Genomic DNA, 23,557 nt, shown 5'->3' with positions numbered 1-23,557 from the left:
TCTGGGGCTCTGCAGGTGGTGTGGCCAGGCCTGTACCTTTATGCCTGTGACCCAGGTCCTTAGGGCTGCTTGAAGCCTGTTTCTCCTGGGCATATATGGCCTATTGGGAGGAGGGGCAGGTCACAGCTACCAGCGCCTCCCCTGCCAATGTGGACTTTAGTACGAATTCATAAAAAGCAGGTTAAGTTGATATTCCCTGGACTTCTACATGAAGTTAGATGGTAGAATGTGGGCGGTGCCCATGTATCACTGAATAAATTGCATTCTCGAAGCTGCTGGATACACTCTTTACCCTGGGGTGCCCTGGGGACAGGTGCTCTGACCTCCAGCCATCCTAAGACATGCAGCGTCTGCTTTAAAGCTACTTATGATAGAAACATGATCGTCTGGGAAGGGAATGAGGTCTGAGGGCATCAAGCACCTGTGACCCTGGGATCCTGGACAGATCCCTGAGGCCTTTGAGGCTAGAGAAAGTAGGAGAATAATAGAACAGGCCCCTTAATTACAGGACCCCTAGATGCCCACTCAAGATATAGCAGGTCCACCATATTCTGTGCTCGAGCAGAATGAGAACAGCTGTCTATTGCCAGGCAGGTGGACTTCTGTGAGTAGATCTCATTGTGGACCTCAGAGGAGGAGGGGCATCTGTCTCTCCCTGAGGATGCTTTTCTGAGGTCCTATCTCCCTCAGGTGCTTTTAGGAGAAACTACGTGTTTCCCCACAGTGGCCTTTACCATGGTTCACGGTAAAGACCTGAACCAGGGGTCCACTCCCCTAGCGTTTAGACAAAATTGTGTGACACATAATGTGGTCTAGGTCTAGGGTTCAGCTTTCTGGACCAGGTCTAGGTAGAGCTTGTGACCTGCGTGGGCTCTGTCCAGCCTGTAGACCTCAAGGGGTACCAGGCAGCTCAGGTCTAGGGTCTGCGCTCTAGAAGGGCCTCAAGTGAAGCATGCCCACTGAACCCTTAGATTCCCCCCCACAGCTTTAGCGAAAAGCCCAGGTCTAGCATCCACTGCTCCGGGTCCTTGTGGGATCCAGTAGTTTTCAGGGCCCTCCTGTGAGAACATGGTGCTGACAGTTTAAGACACTAGAAGGTAGGCCCTGGGTACCCAACTGGAAAAGTCTGATGTCTCCAGAACAACTCACTTTGCAAGAACACCACAATCCACCGTCCCGGGACCTGGTGAAGGATTCCAAGTTACTTCAAGGCCTGGAAAGCCTGAGTTGACAGTTGAGGCTCATGGTTGGGGCTCCTGGGCAGGTCAAGGTGTGCTGCTGCAGCACACAAATTGCCTTGTTGAAACACTGACTTGGGCTGGAGAGATGGCTCAGTGGTTAAGAGCATTGCCTGCTCTTCCAAAGGTCCTGAGTTCAATTCCCAGCAACCACATGGTGGCTCACAACCATCTCTAATGATGTCTGGTGCCCTCTTCTGGCTAGCAGGCATACATACAGACAGAACACTGTATATAATAAATAAATAAATAAATAAATAAATAAATAAATAAATAAATAAATAAATAAATAAATAAAACACTGACTTGACTGCTTTGTATCCACTGATATTTCTGATGGCAAAAGTTGGACATTTTCATTAAAAATTATTTGGGAAACCGGAAGCTGTCAGGGAAAGACTAGAGGAGGAATGGAGCACGAATCCTTTTTCCATGGTCATCACTGCTAATGTTGCTGTGGTCTTTGATGGTAGGAGCTGAACCCAGAGCCTTCGCCTACTGAGCGAGCGCTCTGCCACTCTTTGATTCTGGTAGCATTCATAAGGTACCAAGTGACTTCTTTCAGCCTGACCTGGATCTTGTTTACATCACGCACCCCCAGGCTGGCCTTTAGTGCCTGCTCTTGTGTCCATCCCTCTGCCTCCTCACTCAAGCCCTGGGGCAGATAGGCCTGGCAGCTGTAGTGATGTGTTCTCCTGGGGCAGCTATCCTCAGTAATTCCAGTGTGAATTCCTAGGAGCCGGCCAAGGAATGTGCCTCTCAGCCAGGGGTCAGTAGCGTTTTTTTTTTTTTTAGGAAGACATGAGGACCCCTGTGGTCCATAGCGTTTTTTTTTTAGGAAGGCATGAGGACCCCTGTGGTCCATACCCTCGGCAAAGAGAGAAGTATGTTTTTGTTAGATACTGAGAGGGTTTTCCAGTGAACCGAAGTCGTCGCTGTTTAAGTAGGCTGTGTCAAGAGGGGCCCAGGCTCACCCTCTTCACCGAGGAACTGTAGTCTCTCTCCTTTTAAAGGGAAGTGAGGCTGTTTCCAGGAAAACAGTGTGCCCTGTGGCCCCGCCTCCCACCCTGAAAGCTTTGCAATCCAGCCTTGAAAGACTGGATGCTCAGATCTTGCAGTTCAGGGAGGGTGTTTCCCAGCAGAGGCCTGACCTGGGCTAGCCCACAGTGGGCCACACGTAGCTTTCCATCCCTCTTCTTATCTGTTTGCAGGAGGGGCCTCCATTAGCTCCAGGGACTGATAAAATACCTTGGAATGGGTTCTGCCAGGGTACTCTACAGGCTGTTAACATTCTGGCTTCTGCTCCTTGTGCGGAAATAGTAGCCACAGTAAGAAAGTATTGCCCCACCTGACCTTAGTAACTACTGAGATTAGCGCCTGTAGGCAGCATCACTTGGTGTTGTGGGTCTGACTCTGGGCCAGGGCACTGCAGGTGGAATCACCCTGTCCCCCATTATGTACCCCCATGACACTATTTCTTGCAGGGAAGAACCCCTCTTGAGTTTGTTTCTTCTTTTAAATGGAAATGAGGCTGTTTCTAGGAAAAGAGTGCACCTGTGGGCCTTCCTCATACCAGGGAGGGCCTGTGGCATCTTCCGTCCCAAACTGGGGCATTGTCCTGGGGCTGTAATCTCTACTTAAGCTTTAGAGGCTTCTGGGGGTGGACCACAGCTCCGGCGGACCACGGTTCTTAACGCTTTCTGGGTGATTTCTTTCAATATTTGTAAACAGACTGAAAGAAACTTAATAAAATGTATTCAAACTCTTGTATCACACGGCCAAGCTAAATTTCCTGAAGAACAGGGAGGACATCATTTCTCAGTCACTAGTGGTAGGTATCACCAGATTCAAACCTAAAACACCGAACAGTCGGTCCTCCTGGGGAGTCACTAGGAGCTGTTGTTGGGAAGGGACGCTTTCCAGCACGCAGGATAAAACCAGACTGTCCTTCCCGCCCGTCTGCAGCCACGACACAGCTGGTCTGGGCTGTGGGCACCTCCTCTGAGCCTGTGGCCTGCTCAGACACTGGGTGGGCCTTCAAGAGGGGGCGCTGCAGAGGGTGGTGACAGAGAGGCAGTTTCCTGCCAGGGAACTGGGCTCAAAGCTGCCCCACCATTTGCTAGTGGTGAGTCTCCTGGCACCCCCTCAGCTTCCCCTTTGGCTTGGTTTCTTTGTCACTCAGGCAGTTTCAGTGGGTCGTATTAAAAAGAAAATGGCCAACAGGTCAGAACGGGAACTCGCTGCCCTGGTTGTAAGGTGCAGTTACTGTGGGCTTTACAGCTATGGTGCTGGCCACCCAACAAGAAAGTCCTCGCTAGCTCAGGGCCGGGAGGGTGCTGTAGCCAGCATTTTAGGCACCCTTGAGTGTGTCTGCCAGGATATAGAAGATTTCCCTGCAAAGTGGGGTACCATGGGTGGGGCCTTTGCCTGGGACCTTTGCTTGCCATCTGGCCTGGCCCACCTGGGGCCGACCTCAGCATGCCTGGTCCCAGCAGGGTTTGGGCTGCTTCCAGATCTGTTTTCATTTTCAATTCCCTTTATTGCTAAACCACCTCAGGGCCGCAGAGAACAAACTGTTGTCCTCATCTGACCTCGGATTCCTGCCCTCGATTGTTTGCAGTTTGCTAACTTTAGCTTCTGATCATTTCCACCCTTATCCTCCCCCCAAAGGGAGACACAGACCAAGAATAGCTGCTGGGAAGGGGGGCTGCAGGGGTTGTGGCCAGTTCCCACAGTGAGCTATCAGCCTGTGGGAGGCAGCTCCTGCAGCCTGGCTTTTGAGAAGGGGTTGTCTGGAGGCAGAAGCTCAGAGTACCAGTCCTTCCCACTAGGCCTTGCACTGAGCCCCAGGCCCTGTAAAACCAAGGTGCTCCCAGGCCTTGAGTATGAGGGGGTGCCTGTCTCCATTCTGCTCTCCTTTTAAATCAAAACCAGGCTGAAGCCAGGAAAACAGTACCCCACCCCAACCCTGCCTTACCCCCAGAGAATTGCTGTCTGCAGCACCCAGGTTATAGTCTGGGGTCAGATGTTATGCTTGACTGCAGCCAGTCCCAAAAGATGGCTCAGACTAAAGGACCCAAGCATGTCCTGTGTTTACCAAGTGCAGCATTAGACCCTGTACAGCTCTGCCTTCCGGGCCGTGGAAAGCACACTAGACTGTAGTGGAGGGACAGTGATAGAGATGGTCCAAGGTCTCAGGCTACAGGATGGCACCTACCCAGGGGGTGGTCAGTAGGGCAACTGACCCAACCCAAAGCTCTGGAGTAGGCCTTGGGGGAGAGAAACATCCAGGCAGGAAGGAAGTGTGGCCGGTATGTTGGGCCTGCTCCTTGGGATTGCTAAACTTTCACGTTGAAAAACACCCCACAGGCACCGCCCTCCCAGTTGTTGTGAAAGAAATCTGGGACATCCCATTACTTTACCCTAAGTGTTTAAATGCAAGCTATTTTTACATGCAAGTTCAGTATGTCTAATATTGATGCAGGATAGTACTATGTGGCGCCGAAAGATACCCAAAACCTGCTCCCCTAACCTCAAAGTCGGAGCCCCCTAGAAAACTGTAAAGTTGGGGTGCAGCCTGTGCTTGAATGTGTGCTTTGTTTGCGTACATGGGGCCCTGACACTGGAAAAGAAGGCATTTTTAAAAATGTCCTGACTCTCAGGTTCATGTTCTGACCAGCTGCTAGTAAGAAAGGGCACTAGTGCTGCGCTGCTCAGGTATTTCTGAAACCACGGGTACTGGGAAGCAATCACGTGCATCAGGGAGAGGCCCGCTGCTTCAGCACGGTCCCTCGCCTCTCCCAGGGCTTTCTGAAAAGATCGTTCTCAAAGGAACAGCTGGGTTGCCGAGAATGTCACACCCATCCCATTTTGCAATGAGAAATAAACTATTTTTTTTTAAATCGACATGTATGCACATTTTATTATTAAAAAAGTGGGGTCTCTCTTTGCTCCTCCTCACTGTTCCTTCCCTCAAGGCAGCACTGCCGGTTTCATGGCCATTTCTTTCAGAGTTTGCCTCCCAAGAGGAGTCTGACTTGGAAGCTTTATTTCTTACAGTGATGGCAGACATGTTGTTCCCCCTGCCGCCCACCCATGGCAACTTTCCTTTGGTAGGTGACTGAAGGCAAGCGACAGGGACCCGTGCCTCACATGCCCCTTTTCTCCTCCCTTAGAATGATTCTTTGGCGTGGCTTTCTCTAGGCATTGGTTTTCCAGATGCCATCCTGGGCCTGTGTTCCTGCTGGGTATGCCTGCACAGTGTGGCTCCTGGAAGGTGGTGCTTGCTTGCTCTGCATCTTAGTGATACATGCCCCCACTGTTTCCAGAAGAGGGCATGGACTAGACACAGATGATGGGAAATGCCTCTATCTTCACAGTTCAGATCAAAACTGAGAGTTTTCTCAAGGGATTATCTATGAAAACCCACATTGCTAAGGCTGGAGCCGTTTTGCTGACCATTTTCAAATGTCTGTCATGCTCCGCTCCACTCCGGAACGTTTCCCTCCCTCCCTCCCTCCCTCCCTCCCTCCCTCCCTCCTTCCCTTCCTCTCTTCCTAAGTCCCTCCGTCCCTCCCTCCCTAAGAAAGATTTATTTATTTTTATTTTGTATCTATGGATGTTTGCCTGCATATGTGTACTTGTACACCACATATTGCCTGGTGCCTGTGGAGGCCGGAAGAAGGTGTTTGATCTCCTGGAACTGAGCCAGATGTGAGTGCTGGGAACTGAATCCAGGTCCTCTGAAAAGGCTCTTAACCCTGAGCCGTCTCTCCAGCCCAAATGCCTTTTCAAAAAAGATTTTATTATCTTTCAATTGATGTTTTGAGAATTTCACATATGAGTACCATCTTTGCATCATCTTTCCACTCTCTTTCCATATTTTTAATTATGTAAACTAATGTGTCTTGTGTGTACACGTGGGTGCAGGTGTCTGCAGAGGCCAGGGGTGACATACCCTAGAGCTGGGGTTACAGGCAAATGAGCTGCCCAGAGTGGGTGCTGGCAGCTGAACTCTGGTCCTCTATGAGGGTGGTGTATATGCTCTTAACCGCTGAGCCTTCTCTCCAGCTCTCTATGGAACTTCCCATGGGCTACATTTATCTTAGGGCTCAGAGGTATAGATTTGTGAGCACGTCTGCTGTAGGCTTCTCTGCTTTGCTTCCCATGTGGCATCTGACCAGGCTGGTGTGTGTGTGTGGGGGGGGTTCCATTGTCAGGGACTGAAATCTTTACCCCCTTGTCCCCTTTGCTGGTTTCTCTAGTGTCTTCAGCATTGCCTTCTAATCCTATTGCTGGGGTCTTCATTTGTGACCCATTTTCTTCTTATATCATAGTTTTCTACCTGGGGTCTCTTGCTTTGGTGCACATCCTTGTCTGTCCCTGCAGTGTCCTTGTCTCAGAGGATTATAATGTAAACTTGGGAAGTGTGCTTCTTGCTCCTGACCTCTCTCTTCTGACGTGTCTCTTCCTGCTATCAGCTGACCTTTGGCCTACAGGGCCAGGGGCTGCCTTTTCAGCCACCTCTGGTATCAGTTGCTGCTGCTCTGAAAGTGGTGGTCTGTTAGGTCATTTCCTTCAGGGCTTCTCAGGGAGCAGACCTCTGCCCTGCCTGGGGATTCAGAACCAGTTGGGATTGGTCCACTAGGGTGGCCTTATCTAGCCTGTGAGCTGCTATTGAGGAAGCTGCCCCACTCTGAGCCAGAAGGGTACCTGTCCAGAGCCTTCCATCACATAGTCTCTGCCCTAGCAGGTATTGGAGGCCACCCTGTGTTTGCCCTGCCTCTAATAATGTTCTTCCTCCCGTACCTGCCCGAGGCTCCTGAGCCCCTAGGTGGGGTACATTGTGCAGAGTAAGGAGAACCCCCTTTCTCTGCCTCTGTGGTCTGGAGTCCAGCTTCTAAGTGTTACCCTTGCCTTTTATATTTTGTTTTGTCTCTTAACTTATTATATGTCAGTGGAAATCAGAAGGTGGTTGATGCCTGCAGTTAATTCTAGCTTTACCCTGAGTTCCTGCTTGGACTTAGCGCTGGCATGGGAGGTGTAGGGAGAGGTGAGAACTAGAAAAGAAATGAGGAAAAACTAGTGTTGTTTGGTAGTCAGAGGACTTGCATGAATTGTTCTCTTCTATCAGGCCTGAGGTCCCAGGTCTCCCTTGGTTCCAGATCCTGCGACAAGCCGGGCTTGACATAGCAGTCACAGGAGGTTACCAGAGGGCCTGGCTCATTCCCTCTTTCCTCTGGAGTAAATTTTAGCGTTCAGATTGGGCCACCGCCACTCCATGGCAAATGATTGACACCGCTCCTATGATATTAGTAGCGTTGGAACATAACCCAGGAGTGAAGAGAGGGAAGATGCTCCTCGTCTTCTCGAGGAAATGTACCGAGTTGGTTGGTCAGAAGCAGGTTGCAGAGCCATTAGGTCTAAGGGAGCCTGAAAGGAACAGGCTTCCTCGGGTATTGCCTCTTAAACTGGTCCACCCTTCCAAGGCAGTCGCTGGGCCAGTAGGTACCTGTTGCCTGGTGGATCCCATGCACTTACTTTCCAGGTGGGAAATGACAAGGGACGTGTCAGCTTGACAGAGTGACCACGGTAGATTGCTTCCAACATAGTTGAGGAGCATGGGAACTTAGTTTCTCGTCTGTTGAATCTGATTTGGCCATTTGTACCGTCTCAGCACTGTTAGCACTGATAAATCCACACAGCTTTTGTTGTCCTGATCACAAATGACAAGGGGCATCACCTGAAGATCGGTAACTGGACGATGGTTGTCATATTTCCCTTGGTCACTTCTGGCACCTAAGATTTTTACTTGTTTTTCATGGTTTTGGTTTTTGATTGTTTGTTGGGAGACATGGACTCTCTATGTAGCCCCAGCTGTCTGGAACTTGCTACGTAGACTGGCCTTGAACTCACAAAGCTCCACCTCCCTCTGCCTCCCAGATGCTGGGATTAAAGGTGTGCACCACCGTCACGCCCAGTTTTGGCATTTGAAGAAAATAAATACTTTTATTTATTCTTTGGCAATTTCATGTGTGTATATGTATCTTGATTATCTGCCCCAGCTCATTTCTCTTACTTCCCCATATTTCTCTCCCACTCTTAACGTTCCTTTAAAAAAAAAAAAAAAGAACTCAATGAGTCCAGTTAGTGCTGCCCTCTTGCATGTGCGTATGGAGCCTTTCACCCACCAGAGCATGGACAACTCACTAGTGGCCACAGCCCTAAGAAAAATGACCGCCCCTCCCCATGAGAAGCCATCATGTGCCAGTAGCTTGTCAGCAAGGGATAGGACCTCAGGAGCTCCTCCCCAGTCCATGTTGGGATGCTGACTGCTTGATCGTGTGCCGGTAACCTTAGCCACTGTTAGTTCATGAGTGCAGCAACCGTGTCAGGTCGGACGGACAGATTTTCACAGTAGACGGACGGTGAAGGATACTGGCTGAGGTGTTCAGTTTTCGTTATCAACCCAACTAGATTTTTGAATGGCCCAGGAGACACATTCTGGTTGTGAGGAGGGGAACCCCACCCCGAGTATAGATGATACAGTCTGATGGTCTGGGTTCCCAGATGTATAAAAAGCAGACAAGCTCCTTCATTCATCTCTCTCTGTTGCCTGAGAAGGCAGTGTGACCAGCTGCCTCGTGCGGCAGCGGCCATGATGGGCGTCATCCCGTCGAACTGTGAGCCTAAAATAAACACTTCGTCACGTTGCTTTGCTCAGGTACTTTGACACAGAAACAAAGATAGTGAAACTACGGCGGCTAAGTGTCCTGTAGGCTGCTCCCAGCCTGTAGCCGTCTGACCTCTGGATTGGGTGTGGGGCTTTTGGAGGTAAATGCAACAGAAAGGAAAGAGCTTTCCCCTCTGCTTCATGCCCATGGGGGATGCAGTTCATGTGAATTTAGTGCTATTTATGTTGATACTCGGATGTCCCAGCCCCGGCCAAGGGACTCTTTCAGTTCCTGTGTCCTTTCGACAGAGCCCTTGGTTTGGAGATTTTGTGTTTCCTGACTTTGTGGCATTTTTATGATGCCCAGGCTCATGTACTTTTCCTGTCCCAGCTCTCAGATCAAATCCAAAGGACCCTGTTTCCCCTCCTTGCAAAAATGGTATCAGAATCCAGAATCTGGATGTGTTCCTTGTGACTGGGGTGTGGCTGCTGCAATGCCACTCAGTGGGTAGAGCTGGGGGAGGGGAGGGGAGAGAGTTTGCCTTTTAGACATCAGTGAAATATACCATCTATCCTCTCCCTGCATTTGCACAGTGACCTAGCAGGAGTCCACATCCAGGTCTTACTTGGGGCCAGCTCATGGACTGACCTCGCTGTGGACTGCCCCCTTGCTGACCCTCTGCCCCCTCCACAGTGCACCTGTGATTGTTGGACAGCGCTTAGTTGAGGTGGTTTGCCCACCACAGTGAAGGTCCTTTTGCCTACTCTTCAGCCTTTCCAGGCAGCACTGTGTTCCCAGTAACTCAGGTCAGCTGCTGTCCTCCCCACCCTCCACTAGGGCATGTGACTCAGTGTGAGTTCCAGCCTGGGATTCCCCAACTTCCTGGTCAGTGTTTATTTGTGTAGACTGAAGGTCCTTGTTTGTGAGTACAGTTCCAAGTGCTGGGGTTTTTGTTGTTGTTGTTGTTGTTCTGTGGGTTTTTTTTTTTTTTTTTTTTGCTACAGTGCTGGGTGGAAATCCAGACTCCACCCAGGTCCCCTTCCCCCTCCCCCAAGTTCTATGAGAACAGACAGATGTAGTCTCTACTATCCTAGTACCACTGTATTACACACCTTGTGTGTTCCTTTGTGGTAGTTAACCAGTCCCCGAGCCCCCTCCCATCCCTTGTGGGTTTTCTACCTATAGATTATGTTTTGCGGAATGAAATAGAAATAGAGCCATGTGAAGTGCAGCCTACCTTCTTCAGCTTAGCAAAATGCATTCATAATGTATTCGTTTTGTTGCAAGTCAGTAGCTTCTTTGTTAACCATCGAATAATACTCCACTGTGGATGTACCAAAATTTGTTTCTCTGTCTGTAGAAGGTCATTGTTTCCAGCTTTGATGGCGGTCAGTAACTGTTGTTGTAAGCTATTGTATGTACAGGTCTTACTGTGGAATCTCTTCGGTTCACCTTGCTTCAGATCTGCGAGTGGGATTAGGGTGTTACTTATAAGACTTTGTAAATTTGAAAGAATCTGTGAGTGACTTTCCACAGTGGCCCGCCCTTTCTCCCTCCCTCCCTCGCAGGGAGTGAGTGAATTGCAGTGCTGTGCTCTCCTTGTTCTCTGGATTCCATAAGGTGGGAAGAGCCGAGTCCCTCCTAGCTGTCCATCTTCCTCTTCGCTGTAATGCTCAGATTCTTCATTCAGTGTTGAAGTTGGGTACTTATTGTTGAAATTTCAGAGTTCTTTATATATGCTGGATGGCTACAACCCCCCCCCCCCCACAGGGTTGCTCTGTGTAACAGTCCTGGCTGTCCTGGAACACAATTTGTAGACCAGGCTGGCTTCAAACTCACAGAGCTCCTCCTGCCTTTGCCTTCTGAGTACTGGATTAAAGGCGTGGTCCACCACGCCCGACTAAGTTGCTAAATTGCCAAGATCCCTTTTCTTTAGCTCATCCTCAAATAAAGAATATTTTCATCAGATAATTAAACTTAGGTCCCATCTTTGTTTGATAGCTCAGAAACTCAGAAATGGGAAGCACATCCTTCCTAGGCTGTCTGAGTACTGAGATCTGAGAATTTAGAGGAAAGACATAGAAATGTCTGTTCTGTGGGTTCAGCTCCCTCCCTCCTGACCTCCATCACCTGCAGGAGACCGTTGATGTAGCATTTCCATATCTGAAAGTGTCTAGAGTGAAAATTTACCTCCTTGTTTGTACCTCCAGCAGTAACAAGGGAAGGGTGCCTGTGTAGGGGAGAGCCTGTCTGTGGTGGTTGCTGTTTTATAGGAGACCCTAGAAACGGAAATTTTCAAATGTGTTTTGTAACCCTTAGTAAAAGGAGAGAAAACACCATCATGAAATGTCTGGCATGTGGTCCTTTTGACCTCTCCAGGCAAGTATACAAGTGTGTGTAAATTAGTGCTGCTTCCTTGTGAGGTTGGGGATGCTGGTTTAGTGGAAGCAGGCAGTCCTGGAGCTGTGTGTGTATGCGTAGGTATATGCACACGGCTTTGTGTAGAATGTTGTTGTATTCTTTATGATTGCCTGAACCACCAGTTCATTTGAAAATATAAGAAATTCAGAAAGGACAGTCATATACCATGTTTCTTTCCTGTGCCCATGGCTCTGGAGAGTTTGCTGTTTGCCTGCATCCAAACATGTAGTCTGCCATTGGTAAAACCTCCCTGCCTGTGGCTTGTGAGAACATTGGATGGTTTCATGTGATACCACCCCCACACCCTCATCTCACCCTCCTCCAGATGAATGTGGATGCCACTGAGCTTCCCCCACAGCCAGAGTCTTGCTGGAGAGGGGTCTGGACTCAGGGCAGGGTTCCTACTCTGGGAATTGTCCTGCCGTCATCAAACCTGCCTTGGCACCAACAGACCCAGGTGGATCTGGATCGTGGAATCCCTTTTAAAGTGACAGTGGGAAAGATCTTTCTAATCCCGGGTGTAACAGAATGTAGCACTTGCCTTCCTTCTGGGTTGGGGCCTCTTGGATCATCTCCCTTGGGGTCCTGCTCCAGGCCAGGATATCAGAGGTCATAGGAAATAGGGTCTAAGGAGGAAGGGGCTCTGTGGAAGCCGTGGGCAGGGCTGGGACGGGAATGGGCTGGCTTTGTCTCCTAGATGGCTTCCTGAGCAGAGTTCCCAAACTTGTGAGCTGCTGCAGGCAGAACTGAGGGGTTATATCTATGGCTAAGGGAATTTTGCAGGAAAGCCCAATCTCAAACTAGAAACACAATGGATTTCCCAGAACATGCTGGGTGTAAGTTGCCAGTAACTGGAGGCGTGTGGTCAGTGGGCTGGGGATCCCGTAGAGGAGATTTTCTGGTGGGCCTTGAGGGTGTGGAACAGGAATTCTGGCCACTTTGCAGCTGTCGTTAAGAAAGACTTGTCACTTTCCCCACTTTTCCTTTTTTAAATAAAAAAAACTAAATAGCTGAGACCCACAGTGAAAATGACAATTCTGCTGTGTCTGCTCCATGAAGTCAGCTCTGGAGAAACGGTTTCATTATGTCCTGCTTGCATTTTCATGGAACAATCCCCCAATTAGTTAGAACCTTCTGTGTCACTGGGGGCAGGCCAGGTAGGAGGTTCAGGACCTCGAGGTAGTCACTCTCAGGCTCCCCCAGACACTCTTCTGCTTGGAATGGGCAACCGATTGGCAGCATTCAGCTCTCCTCTCACAGATACGGCCTTGGGGCTGGGAAAACTGACCCCTTCTGCAGGCTAGGTGTTGTCTGCTGCAGCAAGAGCATTAGTGAGTGCCAGCCGTCTCTTGCGATCGTCCTACAGGGGTGCTGCCCTAGTTTGTAGACTGGCTGACCAGGAACTGGACAACTGCTACAGCCTGATTCTGAGGTAGTGGCTAGCCTTCCTCTGCAGAGCCTGAAGTGCCAGGGTGCTGAGGATGGGATCTGGTGGGTCTAAGGGCTAGGTGCCTCACAGTGTGACCTGTGTTCAGCCCGTTTGTGGGTCAGATGGGGCACTGATTCCTTTTTTGTTTTTGTTTTTTGTTTTGTTTTTCAAGACAGGGTTTCTCTGTAGCTTTGGAACCTGTCCTGGAACTAGCTCTTGTAGACCAGGCTGGTCTCGAACTCACAGAGATCCACCTGCCTCTGCCTCCTGAGTGCTGGGATTAAAGGCGTGTGCCACCACCGCCCGGCGGGGGCACTGATTTCTTATGTTTCTCTCCTTTCACCTGCGATATGCGTGTGCAGGCAGCAGGCCATAGCAGTTCCCGCCAGCACTGTTGTGGTGGGGACGGACATGCAAATTTCTTTCTAGGCAAAAATCTAGGCTTTGAGGCCCAGCTCTGATGGAGCACTGACTCTTCATCTGAGATGGGTTCCACACTTGGGGTCTCAAGGTTGGTAGAGGCAGGTAAGCTGGCATAGTGTGAGGGTGAAGCTGACCCACCATGGCTGGCTCCTCCCAGTAGAACGTAATATCTGCAGAGCAAGGTGCATGCCCTGGTTAGGTACATCTAGGAGGCACCCAGGCTGGGGGTGAGGGTGCACAGGAAGAGGACAGAGGAAGGGGGCACGGTAATTATGGAAGGGCAGAGAGGTAGCCTTCTCAGCTGCTCACAAGGTCATGCCACCCTCTGGGGCCTTGGTGCCACTGCAGAGTTTCTTTTGCAGAGGGGGTGTGTCCCCTAGCCCCACCCCCAGGTGGACAGAGGGCTTGTCAGTATTGAGCAGCAGTGATTATCTGGGAGTCTACACAGGCTGCTGATTGCTGGAGCTGCCCTAAAACATAAAGCATGGCCTACTCTACCAGGGGAAGTGCCTGGGCTTCTCTGCATTGTGCCTGTTGCTCTCTGTCTTTACCCTTTCCATCGTGGTCTGAGAGTAAACTCTTTCCCAGAAGTCTGCTGTATCCCTGATGCCCACCACTCTAACCCCTACCGAGAGACCCACTCTCCTGCCTTGGCATTGGGGTGTGTGTTACGGCTGCAGGTAGGACTTGGCCTCCAGGATGCTAGCACCTGCCCTTACAGGCAGGTAGGTATTCAGGGAGCCTAGTCTGGCCTCCAACTCAGGGCAATCTCAGCCTCCATCTCCAGAGCGCTGGAATTACAGACGTGAGGTACTGTGTCCAACTGAAAGATATTTAAAGTGTAATTTTGATTCTGATTTTTTTTTGTTGTGTTAGAAATGCAAATCGGGGGGGGGGGCTGGAGAGATGGCTCAGTGGTTAAGAGCACGGCTGCTCTTCCAGAGGTCCTGAGTTCAATTCCCAGCAACCACATGGTGGCTCACAACCATCTTTAATGAGATCTGGTGCCCTCTTCTGGCCTGCGGGCATACATGGAGGCAGAATGTTGTATACATAATAAATAAATAAAATCTTTTAAAAAAAGAAAAGAAAAATGCAACTCAGGGCCCCGTGTATGCTAGGCAAGTGTTCCACCGCTGAGCTGTGCGCCTAGCACTCCTGTCTAGTTTTTAAATAGACAGCAACCATGAGCAGCATTTTCCGTTTTTAAGTTTTTATTTATTATTGTGTAGTGTAGATGCGTGCTGGTGTGTGCACGCCACTAGTCACTTGTGGAAGTTAGAGGACAGCTTTTGGGAGCCTTGTCTTAGGGTGCCTGTTGCTGTGAAGAGACACCATGACCACGGCAACTCTTACAAAGGAGAACATTTAACCGAGGTGGCAGCTTATAGTTTTTGAAGTTTAGTCCATTATCGTCATGGTGGGAGCATGGTGTCCTGCAGGCAGACATGGTACTAGCTACATCTTAATCAGAAGGCAACAGGAAGTGAACTAAAATACTGAGCAGTATCTTGATGCTAGATGAGACCTCAAAGCCCGCCTCCACACACTTCCTCCAAGAAGACTACACTTACTCCAACAATGCCACCTATACTGCTGTTCCCTTTGGGGCCATTTTCTTTGAAAACACCACAAGCCTGGTCTCCTTCCACTGTGTGCTCCAAGAATCTAACTCGTGTTGTCAGGCTGGCATGGCAGGTGCTTTTTAAACCCGCTGTACGATCTTGCCGGCCCCATGACTAGCATCATTTTCTAGTTGACTATATGGAATTGGGGGGGGGGGGCTTGGCTTGGCTTAAGTAGTGTTGCAGCCTTCCCTGTCCTCTGTCGGCACAGGAGAACCTGTTCTCACTTCTGCACAGACGACAGGCAGGTGCATGTGCACCTTCATAGTGTTTGTCCAAATGCTTCATGCTTTTGTTCTGGGCCTTGTTTTCCTCGCGAGGCTGTAATACTTGGTAGCCTGACTCTTACGGTCCGCAAAGAACACCGGCTTATTCGTGTCATTCTTCAGTACGTGTGTTCCACAGTTTGCTTAAACATCTGTTGAAGAACCCTATTTATTTCTGGGCTGCAGCTATGCTGATCAGTCAGGTGTGAATGCCATTTTCTGAGTGTGCAGGCCTTGTGTAGCCTAGGCACCTTGGGTTTAGGGGACTGGAGGATCTGGAGTGTTTTAAAATGTGACAGCAGGGGCTGGCCCAGCCCCTTGAGCATGACGGTTGATACGGAGCTGCAGTCTCAGCCACCACAATTGTACTCTCACTAACGTTGCCGAGTCTCCCAAGTCACCCCAAGAAGCGCTTTTTGCAATTGTCCTTCTGTAAGCAGAGGGACAGTGTGGCTGTGTCCCTGTAGCCTGAGCATCTGGTGAATAAAAGGTATATTTCAGTGGACTCTTTCTGCCTTGAAGTCCTGATGGAGGGATGTTTGGGGTTGTTTGAGAGACCCACTGTAATCTCCCCATGAACTGCTTCTGCGTGGTTTTCCATTTTTTTTTCCTTCCAGTTTTCATGAACTCAGTATTGAAGATGGCGAGCTTCATGTGTATCCTTTCCTGCTTGTCTCTTCCCTTTCACTCTTGTCTAGAATGACATCGTCCGCCAAGTTCTGTGTAGTCCAGTTAGCGGTCCTTACTTTCATGGCTTCTGGACCTTGACTTATATAAAGAACTTCGGCCCAAGTATTATAAAATAGTTTGCTCATAGAACATTCATGGTTTCATCTTTCACAGTCAAATCTTTGACAAGTCTTTTAACTTTAGGCTTTCTTTTAACTTTCGACATTTGAACTAGTATATAAATGTTGAATGTATTTATGGAGGGCTGTGTGATGTATTGTGATTGTAGCATAATGGATGAAGGATGGGGGCTAACCCTTACAGACACTGATTGTTTTAATCCTTCTTGTGACACTCCCCCTCTCACTTGATATGTCTGGTGGAGTTGCCACTTCGTTTGAGTCTGGCTCTGCCCTCCTGCCCCACTCCAGCAGCTACATCTTCAGACATGGCAGTTCCTTTGCAGAGCTTTTCTGACTTTGTTTTCTGTATACATTTTATTTATTTATACACAAATTATCCCACGCCAAATTGCAACAACTAAAACACCAACTTTAAGAAATATCCCTGCATCCACTGCAGAAACGGTCAGTCAAGACACATATTGGCCCATAGTGGAGTCTGAGGTTGAGTAGCAGCCCCCCTTCAGCATCCGGATGGCGTGCGTTCCTGCACTTACTGCTTTTCAGCCTCTCGGCTAAGATCAGGTGTAGGGAGATGATGTGATCCGTGGCATTGGTTCCCACAACAGTAGCGGCAGGCCAGAGTGCTCTGAAGTAGGGTCAGGGGCAAGAGCAGCATCCATAGCCAGTGGTTCCTCTCTCTGTTGCATGCCACCCATTTGCCCAGGCATACAAGTCCACAGGCGACAAAAACATATCTCTTACAAGCAGGCGTGGGTCCTCCAGTCTTTCTCTACCCCACACAGTGACTGAGAAAGAGGTAAGATGGCAACTCAGGGCATCAGTGGCAGTCTGTATGTGGGCAAGGAAGACAGTTTCCTTGCTTCGTGCATCTCTCCTGATGCAGACTGAGTCCTGGGTCCTGGCTGTGACTGGCTCTGCCACTAGCCAGCTCTCCTCCCGCGGGTATATATATATCTCACCTGTTCTGTGGGTGAAGGAGGCAAATCATTTGCAGATTAGCTGTCTAGCAACCACATGGTACCCTTAAGGGATTAGGGAAGTCCTCCCACCAGGCAGAGTCAATCCTTCATACCCAGTGAGGCTGTGTACCAGAATTTTTCTTTGAGGTCTCCAGTTGTTCATCCCAAATATTTAGCTGTGTGTTGAGCTTTGCTAGGAGAACAAGCAGGCCTTCTTGGAGCGAAGACTATCTCAAGGCATTTTTGAGGTTGAAAGCTAGAAGTGGCCCCACGCCTGTGACCACAGATCAAAGTTGTCTACTGCTGAATGACAGCCCACTCTGGTATGGAGTAGCCAAGACTGTGAGATGCTGCGAGGTGTAGGTGTCTGATCTCTTTAAAGGCTTCTGATTGTTCTGCCCCGCCTCCCTAACCCCCACATAGATTCCTTAAGCCTGCAGAGGGCTCTTCATGTAATCCAGGATACTGCGTAATATTGATGATCTGCTTTTGCAGGGTCTCCTGGTCAGAGGGGCATCACTCCCAGGCCCTCCCTTCTCCCTCTGCAATAAGAGTTGGATGCTGGCTTGGGCAGTAACCCTAAACCAAGATCAAGCAGTAGGTTGTTCTGCCCGTCCTCAGCACATGTAGGATGGGGCTAGGGAGGGCAACAGAAAAGTCTCTAAAAATGCATGCTGCTACTCCTGAGAGGTCCACACAAAGCAGAAAGGCATTGTGGTTTGTGCAGGTGCTGCTGGAACCTGGAGTCGTCCCCTCAGCTGGTGGGGAGGAGTGAGTGGCAGTGAGACTTAGCTCTCTGATTGGTGCTTGGTTGGAGCATGCCCGTTGGACCGGAGGATCCAGCACAGCTGCGCTCAGGCTCGGAGCTGGAGCATTTTGAGAAACCAGTAGCACTTGTGCGCCTCTGCTGCGGGACAGCGCGCGCCCAAACCCAGTAAGGGCTTTGGCGGGAGGAGAGCCTCGGCTGGGCTGTCTTCGCTTCCCCCTCCTCCGGCCAGCCTCACAGAGAGAGAACACGCTGTTCCCGCCCAGGCCTGCGGCTTGGGCAAGAGCGTGTGGGACGTTGTGTTCCCTGATAAGATGAGGCAATCACGCTCAGCCTGTGCCCTGTGCTGCTTGCTGCTAGTAGCGGCCTCGCGGCGGCGCCAGGGAACATTTATGTAACTGTGATCCTGACGAGCCAAGTACCCCTGGCCAGTCTCACCTCCGGCTAAATCCCCAAGACACACTGCACCCCCACAGCCTCAGCTTTGTTCTGAAGTCCCCCCATAAGGCTTAAGCCCCCGCACCCTCTATGCGGGATTCCTATTCCATAGCCCCCCTAGGACTTTCACTTGGCCTATAGCTTCTGGCTCCTGTGCCTCCCCAGGCATTTCCCCAACCCTGTGACACCAACACAGCCTAGCCCTGACCCAGTCCCCTTCAATGGGTGGTTTTCTTTCACTTTTCTGTCCCTTACTTCCCTGCCCACCCAGTCACAGCGCCTCAGATTCAGCAGCCAGCCCCCTTCCTCCCACCGGCTTTTCCTTCACAAAGCCTGATCCCTCGTCTTGCCCTGTGGCTCCAGTCACCTCCCCATGCACCTTTATTGGTCATCCAACAACATCTGGTCCCCTGGTCCCTTTTAGCTTCTGAGAATGGGGTCCCCTCAGCTTTGGGATTCCTCAAAAAGACTGTCTTTCTATAGGGACCAGCTTCCTCTATTCCGGCTACCTTCTTGAGAGGGCCAGTACTTTTCTGAGTTAGACTACACCTTATCCTTGGGGACTGGTTGTACACAGGAGAGCAGATGCAGGACAGTGGGGATGTTGGGGCTGTTTTAGCCCATCCCCCACTCCCTCTGCTGTGATGGGAGGTGGGGTCTCCAGCTGTGTGCTGGGATTGTCTGTATGGTGTGTCCTGTGATATTTTAGGCCAGCCACTCTACCCTGAGTCCAGTGTCCAGAGCGGCGCTTTCAGAGCGATGCCGAAGGGCACCTGTAGGCACCTGAGACCCTCTCATGGCACCGTGAGCTAAAACTGTGTGACTGCAGTGACATTACCCACCTTTGCTCTTCCTAGAGTGCCGTGGAAAATTCCAGAGGCTGTGTGATAATTGATGGCATCCTTCTCCGGACAGCTGCTGGAACGTGTGCTTGGGTCTTGTTTGTGTTGTGTTTTTCCTAATGCAATGAGTATCAGGGGCACACACACACACACACACACGTAGAAGCTCTTCAGAGAGCTCACAGGGATAGTGCAAGGGATGTGTCCTGCAGTGTGGAGTGTCATGTGACCCCCACCTCCATTCACTCATCCTCCATTATACATTCTAGTACCCGCATGTATCTTTGGCAGCCTTGGATATCACCACTGGAGGTGGGCATGTAGCGTGAGCTTCTGCCCCATAGACTTTTTTTTTTTTTTTTAAATAGGCTGATGGAGGCATAGAGAGCAGGTGGGAGGCTGGCGTCCCTTGGGGTGAGGATTACATCCTGAATTCAGGTCCTGCTTTGAGCATGTACCAGTGAAAGTGTGGAAACCCTTCCCACTTTCCTCCCCAGTGAGACACTCGCTGCCCTTCTCTGCAGCCCCGCCATTGCCTGGCCCATCCGTAATAGTACCCATCTTGTATGCTTCCAGGAACGCAAGCAGAAAGATCCCGAAAAAGACAAAGATCGGGGCCTCTTAGGAAACCAAGTGAAGCTGAGTTCAGTGGATTCTGTCTCCACCCTGAACCCAGCTCCCACCTCTGCTCCAGTCTAAGAAGACCCCGTGGGTGGGGATAGCAAATAAGAACAGACACTGGAACACGCCAGGCCTGGTACCAGAGCTGGTGGCACATAGCCTATAGCATCACCGTGTGGGCCCGACTCTGAGAACAGGACAGCATGTTTGCTTCCTGTATCCATCGAGTGGATAGCTAAAAGCAGCTGAAATTTACTTCTCAGTTTCTAAACGAAACCAGGCATCTCAGAGCAAGATGCTGGCAGGGGTGGCTCTTCCTGGAGGCTCCAAGACAGCATCTTCTTTCTTGCCTCTCTCCTCTCTTCCAGTGCTGGAACTGGCAACTGGGAGTTTGTAGAGGGATGGTCCTGGTCCCTTACCACCATTTCCTCCTTTACTTCCCTCTTGGAACTTGTGGCTTCATCTCAAGATTCTTACCCTATCCCAGCACTCGGGAGGCAGAGGCAGGAGGATCTTTGTGAGTTCGAGGCCAGCCTGGTCTACAAGAGCTAGTTCCAGGACAGGCACCAAAAACTACAGAGAAACCCTGTCTCGAAAATCAAAAAAAAAAAAAAAAAAAAAAAAAAAAAGATTCTTAGCCTAATTATATCTACAAAGACCCCTTTTCCCCCTTCCAAATTAGGCTGCTTCTCAGATTCTGGGGATTAGTGGCTGGCTGTATCTTTTCATTGCTCCTCCCACTGCAAGCAGTTTGACTTGATACAGGTGACTCTAGAGTTCCTCCCACTGCAAGCAGTTTGACTTGATACAGGTGACTCTAGACTTTCCCAAGGTGCTGCTGGTTAATAGGCCCTGTGAATATCCAGGAATAGAAATAGCATGTGACCCACTTCCCACTTTCTTGTTGACAAGCCCCTCTTCCCGGAACCAGTTGGCATATTCAGCATTGCCATCTCTTTGACTGTGGTTGGGTTAGCTGTTGTTAAAATTGTACTTAGACATTTTTTTAAATTTGGGGTGTGGTGGCACATGTGAATGGCATGGCATGTGTAAAGAGCAGAAGATAACTTTTGGGAACTGGTTCTCTCCCTGCAGTGTCTGGGTCCTGGGGATAGAACATAGGCTATTCATTATGTTTGATCAAGCAAACACCTTCACCTTTAGAGTCATCTCTGGCAGCCTGCAACACAGAAGGGCTTATTGGACTGTGTTCAGTTCAGCACTGTTCCCTGATCTGATTTTAATTGTCCCGATGGGTACTGTTAATAATAATAATAATAATAATAATAATAAATATCATGTATGTCTGTGTTATATAATATATATTTGTTTCTTTATTTCTCAAATTAATCTGTTTTCATGCTATTTTAAGAATTCACCTCACTCCTACCCTTTTACCCACCTCCTCCTGAACTGATAAAATTATATATATTGTTTAAATCCCACTGTGTATCTCTCTACCTTTCCTCGAAAGCCACGTTTTGTTTGTGACGCCTGTCTCTGCCCTGTGCTCTATGTGCCTGTACTGTGATTCTGACCCACTGAGGCCTGTGCTGGAGTTATATTTATTTCTGCCTTCCCATGGGGTCATTGGGAAAGATAAGTCATTACCTACGAAAAGCAGCTAGGGCCTTTGAGCTCTTCACTGGTCGCACAAGATCATCTGGTATTTTAGTGTGTTTGGAATATGGTCGTTGTTGTCGTGTGTCCAGATTGCTCCTGTATTTCCTGGAGTTCATCGTCATTTTAAAAAAAGAAAAGAAAGAAATGTGCCTTGTCCGTGCCCTTATTTTTATCTAATATCTTGGCCATGCTCTCTGCAAAGAATTGCTTTCTTCTAGGATTATCCCCTGAAGGCCTTGGGGCCCTGTCTCCCCAAGCCTCCCCCTTGCCCTTGACTCCTGGTTTCTTGGATGGAGTATATGAGATGTAAACTCTCCATCCCCTGCCCTCCAGTGTGTCCAGTATGCCCGACATGTAGTGCCTTGCTCTGGCGTGGAAGTCTGATGCCTGTTTCTCGCATACCACTTACTAAGTATTGAGATCTCAGGTTTTCTACTCACTGTTGTAATTATGCAGAAATTCTCCTAGCACTTCCCTCACACCTCCGCCTGATCTTCCCAGCATGCTCTCCTGTCGTTCTCCCTGCCCCCTACCCCTACCACACACCCTGGCTGCACACTGTCCTTCCTTCCACTGTCTGTACCTCTTCTTAGATAAAAGCCCCTGTACTGATTGCTGGAGCTTCCAACTTCTTGTCCTCCACTGTCTGTCAGAAACAAGAATTGTATGCAAACCTAGCAGTCTGCTCACAGAACAGTTCTGGAAAACCGAACCAGAACGTAAGGGCGGCCGTCGTGGCCATGCCCCAGGCTGCTTGGTTTTGCATCACCTCTCAGTGTCTTTCCCCACGCTGTGAAAATGGCTGAGGAAAAAGCCTTGTCTCCAAAGTGCCAGGGGATGGAACACTGCCACGTTCACGAATTCTCTAGAATTGGGGTTTTGTTTTTGTTTTTCAGGATAGTTCCTTGAGTATATTTTTAGCTTTTTGGAATTATTATTTAATCAAGAGTATTTCTTAATTTCTCAGTGTTTTTTTTTTTTGTTTTGTTTTCTGAACTTGCTTCCTATGATATTGTTTGCTCTGGGCATCCCATTGTATCTCAGATTGTATTGAATACTAATCAAAAATTTTAGGTTAGCCGGGTGATGTTGGCACACGCCTTTAAACCCAGGAAGCAGAGGCAGGCGGATCTCTGTGAGTTCGAGACCAGCCTGGTCTACAGAGCTAGTTTCAGGACAGGCTCCAAAGCCACAGAGAAACCCTGTCTCGAAAAACCAAAAAAAAAAAAAAATTAGGTTACTGTTCTTTTGTTTCCTGTCTTCTCTCCTTTTCCTCTGGAGCTGGTAGCTTTGTTGCTGTCTCCTGTTCATGCTGGTGATTTTCATTGGCTGTCAGGTGGCCCCAAGTATCTGTTTATATTTAAGGTGGATGGTTGGGCCCTGTGGATTTCCTTTGCTAGACTTGAAAGGCTGAAACTCTTCCTTAGAGGCTCTGTAGGACAAGGAAGCAGGAAAGGCAGCCCTGTGGCTTCCCCAATACAGACAGGGTTCATTCTGGGGTGCCACCAAATGCTTCTCTCAGAGTAGCTGGTCTTCCCCCCCCACCCTTTCTCTCTCATCTGTAGAGTTTGGGTAAATGCTAGCGTGTCCCTTGATCTGAGCAGAGAGTAGATTGGGGTCCAGAGTGAGTTGAGTCCACACTACCCCCTGAGTTGCACTGTGCTCTGCCTTCTCCACACTTGCCTAGCTCGGTGCCTCCGCGTCTCCCCCCCCCCCCCCCCCCCCCCCCCCCCCCCCCCCCCCCCCCCCCCCAGCCATTACCTTTGTGTGTCATCCTGCCTGAGTCAGCAGGAGCCTTTTGAAGTCTGCTGCACGCCAGGCCCGCATTAGGACCCCTGTCAGGGCAGGTACAGTGGGCTGGCAGACTCTGGGTAATGGTCTCTCCGACCCCCTCTTGCTAGACAAGATGCATCCCCCTTCCTACTCTGGTCCTGCCTGGGGAGTGTTGATGGAAGGCTTTCCCTTGTGTCTGAGCTCCACTGCCGAGTCGGCCATGTTGTGTGTCTTCCTCAGCCCTGTCATCTGCTTGCATCTCAGGTGTGGGCTGAGAGCTTGTCCACGGGATGAGAAAACGGGCCTCGAGGGTGGTGAGAGGCAGTGGCTTGACTAGATGGTGGGGCGTGGCCGAGACTTAAAACCTCTGCCCCTGTCTCCCACAGGTGAGAGGCCCTTCGCCTGCAGCTGGCAGGAGTGCAACAAGAAGTTCGCACGCTCGGACGAGCTGGCGCGGCACTACCGCACGCACACGGGCGAGAAGAAGTTCAGCTGCCCCATCTGCGAGAAGCGCTTCATGCGGAGCGATCACCTGACGAAACACGCGCGTCGCCATGCCAACTTCCACCCGGGCATGCTGCAGCGGCGCGGTGGGGGCTCGCGGACGGGCTCGCTCAGCGACTACAGCCGCTCCGATGCCAGCAG

At 50.0% G+C, this 23,557-nt stretch overlaps 1 protein-coding gene across 1 annotated transcript in view; it reads left to right on the top strand.

Annotated features, from left to right (window-relative positions):
* The window catches only part of Klf13 (KLF transcription factor 13), a gene marked incomplete at its 3' end in the record, with an annotated part of 45,417 nt that extends 21,864 nt beyond the window's left edge, over positions 1-23,553 (top strand). The window contains exon 2 of the mRNA XM_050149151.1: positions 23,299-23,553. Coding sequence (XP_050005108.1) covers positions 23,299-23,553 — 255 coding nt within the window. The remainder of the gene's footprint in view (positions 1-23,298) is intronic.
* Positions 23,554-23,557: the final 4 nt, after the last annotated feature.

This window comes from Alexandromys fortis, unplaced genomic scaffold, assembly GCF_014885135.2.
Source record: "Alexandromys fortis isolate MF-2015 unplaced genomic scaffold, M_Fortis_MF-2015_v1.1 scaffold_67, whole genome shotgun sequence".
NCBI lineage: Eukaryota > Metazoa > Chordata > Mammalia > Rodentia > Cricetidae > Alexandromys > Alexandromys fortis.
This window is presented reverse-complemented; position numbering and strand designations above follow the sequence as displayed.